We start from the raw sequence: 3,573 nt of genomic DNA, 5'->3' as shown, positions 1-3,573 counted from the left end.
AAGAGGTTTATTTGTCACATACATAATATATGCAGTGAAATGTCTTCAATAACTAATTACATTACTAAATTAAATTACTGATGGTAATTGTTAATTTGCACCAGCAGCGTCACCGTTCAGCACCCTTTAAATGACTGACCTGTTCCTGGTTTAAATGCACCTTTAATTTTTACAAACATCTGTATTTCATTTACACAAAAAAAGCGTCACCACGGAAACAGGACTTTAAAAACAAAAATCAGTTCCAGCTGATTTATTCACGAAAATCTGCTCGATACAAAACATAGAAAAACTATAAAAATGATAAAGTCAGAACTTTTGATGCTATTGCACAAATGAATGAGCAAACAATGACACACACACACACACACACACACACACACACACACACACACACACACACACACACACACACACACACACACACACACACACACACACACACACACACACACACACACTTCGTGTTCTGGTCCTGAAAGGAGAGTTCTGTTCAAGTCCCCCGTGGTCCGGTCCGGCAGGGCTCAGCAGGTGAACACCAGGTCCGTGAAGCCGGCTTCCAGCCAGTCTCCGGTGATCATCTCGCTGAGCTCCGGGGTGCAGTAGTCCGGGAAGTCAAAGTGGGACTCTAGGCTCCCCTCGGAGTCCGGGTCTTCAACCAGGAGCAGGGACCCGGACACGCTACCGAGCGGCCCCGCCAGGTTCACACTGAAGTCCAGCTGCAGGTCCTCCGAGGAGGAGCAGGACGCGGACCTGAAGGAGGCCACACAGTTCTGCTTGGTGATGTCTTTGTAGTTGTGGAACAGCCTCCCGGACCCGGTCCCGCTCCTCCCGGGGTCCGGTTCTGCAGAGCTCAGGGGATTGGGCGGTACCTTGGCGGCGGTCTGGTAGCGGACCAGCTCCCCCTCCTCCTCGGCCGTGAGGCCCGGGGAGAGCTGCCCCTCCTCCTCGAACCCTCCATCTTTATCTTCATCCTCCTCCTCCTCCTCCTCGTCGGTGGACTCCCGGTGCTTGTGGCTCTGGAAGCCGGTGGGCAGGTACCGGGACCGGGGGTCTCGGTCCGGGCTCCGGGTCCCCGTCTTGCTGCTCTTCTTACCGGGGAGTCCAAAGGGCGGAGCGGCCGACCGGACGGAGCCGTTGGAAACCTTGGGCTTCTTCCGGGGCCGGTACTTGTAGTCAGGGTGGTCCGCCATGTGCTGCAGGCGGAGCCGCTCCGCCTCCCGGATGAACGGCACCTTGTCGGCGTCGCGCAGCGCCCTCCAGCGGCGGCCCAGCAGCTTGGAGATCACCGCGTTGTGCGTGTCCGGGCTCCGCTCCATGATCTTCCGCCTCTCGATCTTGGACCAGACCATGAAAGCGTTCATGGGCCGCTTGATGTGTGCGCTGGCCGGGGGCCGGGCCGCGCTGGCCCACGGGCTGTGGTCCTGCACCATGCTGGGTGTGGGGCTCGGTGCGGCCCGTGCTCCACCTCCTCCTCCACCTTCGCCTTAAACACTTCCGCCGCTTTCCATGACTACGTCACGGGCGCCGGCCAATAGGGGCGCGGCCTGTTCAGAGCTGGTCCGCGCGAGGAGGGATATGATTGGCCGGGGGTCGGAGGGGGCGGGGCTTCGCTCCACGCTGTTCCGAACAGGAAGAAGGAAAATTCCAGCGTTCAAACCCAATTCTTATTTATGACGTAATATTTATTTGTTTAGAATAATAGTAAGAAAAGCAATATTAATAATAATAATAATAATAGTAATAATAATATAATTTAAAAAAAAGTAATAATAATAACAGTAATCCTAATAATCATAATAATGGTTGCAATAATAATTTTAACCGACTCTGTATCGAACTGTTTGGATATAAATCTTATCAATTTCAAATCATCTTTATCTTGGAAGATTTTATCGTAAACATCTTCAATGACACACACACACACACACACACACTCATACTGGACCCCTAATATAAGAAAATAATAATAATGAAAACAATAATAATATGATGAAAAATATTTTTTATTAATATTATTGATCTTTAATTAATCAAAGCAGATCTATCTATCTATCTGTCTATCTGCCTGTCTGTCTGTCTGTCTGGATCAGATAATTTTTTTCATTTAAATAGAAGCCCCTCCCTCTATTTTACCATGTCTAAAGCAGGATGGGGGTGGGGTGTCCTTTACAGCCACAGGGAATGGTTTTCACGTGTGTGTGTGTGTGTGTGTGTGTGTGTGCGTGTTGTACTGTGAGTATGCAGTGTGTGTGTATTATACTGTGTGTGTGTGTGTGTGTGTTATACTGTGTGTGTGTGTGTGTGTTGTACTGTGGGTATGCAGTGTGTGTATTATACTGTGTGTGTGTGTGTGTTATACTGTGTGTGTGTGTGTGTGTGTGTGTGTGTGTGTGTGTGTGTTATACTGTGTGTGTGTGTGTGCGGGTTGTACTGTGGGTATGCAGTGTGTGTATTATACTGTGTGTGTGTTTTTGTGTGTTGTACTGTGTGTGGTGTGTTTGAATTATACTGTGTATGTGTGTGTGTGTGTGTGTGTTAAACTGTGTGTTTGTGTGTGTGTGTGTGTGTGTTATACTGTGTGTGTGTGTGTGTGTGTGTTAAACTGTGCATCCACCTCTCTACACTACATGTGTCAAACTGGTCAGAGGGCCGAATCCGGCCCACCACATTATTTTCATCATCAGCATTAACATGCACCGCTTCAAAAATGCAGCCTCTGAAATACACTTGAATGCTCGGGTGATTTCTTCAGCCACAATAAAACTAGCTCTCACTGCTCCCACCTCTCTCACCGCTCTCACTGCTGCATCATATTTGACTGTAGCTTTCGTAAACATATTCTGCTGCGACTGGAGTCTGCCTGCCTTTTAATTCTTGGACAATTTGATGTTTTTCTTGGAAGCTGAATTTAGCATACTCCGTGGTTGGTGTCAAAATGCCGATGTACATTGTATTCCTTCATCACCGTCAATGCCGCGTAACACAGAAGACATCCCGTTTTTCTCCTTGACGCACAAACATGAATTCCCGTTCCTCGTTCCTTTTTCATTAAATTGCTTTCCCTCTGCATCATTTTTTCTCTTGTTGGACAAGAGGTCACAAAATGGACATGCATTGTGGGAGATGTAGTTTATGGTCACTGTACGCTGTAAAGCCGCATAGATTTTTATTTGAAGACAATCATATGCCCTATAAGCTCTCGCGGGCCACATAAAAATGATGTGGCCTGCGAGTTGATACACTAGTTATCCAAAACTTGTAATTCAAACAATGAAGACTACTTTGTTATTATTATGGCACCAGAAGCTGCTTGATCTGCAGTCAAATGCTCTACCACTGAGCTATATGCCCACAACTAACTAATGCTCTCTAAGTTATAATTGAAACTTTGTCGACTGAGTTTGCTTTCATGAAGAAATTCAAGTTGGAGGAGCATGGGCACGGTCGTGATACTGCTCACTGTGCAGTCCCTCAATTGTTGTTGGCTGAGCCCAATTTGCAACAGAATACAGTGTTGAAGTTTAGCTTGTGATCCACTGGATGTCTGGTCGAATGAGGGGGCAGCCCGAT

The 3,573-nt window shown here is 47.6% G+C and overlaps 1 protein-coding gene across 1 annotated transcript; it reads right to left on the bottom strand.

The window, feature by feature from the left end:
* Positions 1-441: 441 nt before the first annotated feature.
* On the bottom strand, positions 442-1,433 carry sox11b (SRY-box transcription factor 11b; the record flags this gene model as incomplete). Its single annotated transcript, XM_080023981.1, has 1 exon — positions 442-1,433. One exon carries the CDS (start codon positions 1,431-1,433, stop codon positions 525-527), a length of 909 nt encoding a protein of 302 aa, XP_079880107.1. The 3' UTR covers positions 442-524.
* Between the last annotated feature and the right edge of the window lie 2,140 nt (positions 1,434-3,573).

This window comes from Zeus faber (assembly GCF_960531495.2).
Source record: "Zeus faber genome assembly, chromosome: 2".
In the NCBI taxonomy this organism is placed as follows: Eukaryota; Metazoa; Chordata; class Actinopteri; order Zeiformes; family Zeidae; genus Zeus; species Zeus faber.
The sequence above is the reverse complement of the archived record's forward strand: the minus strand, read 5'-3'. Positions and strand labels throughout refer to the sequence as shown.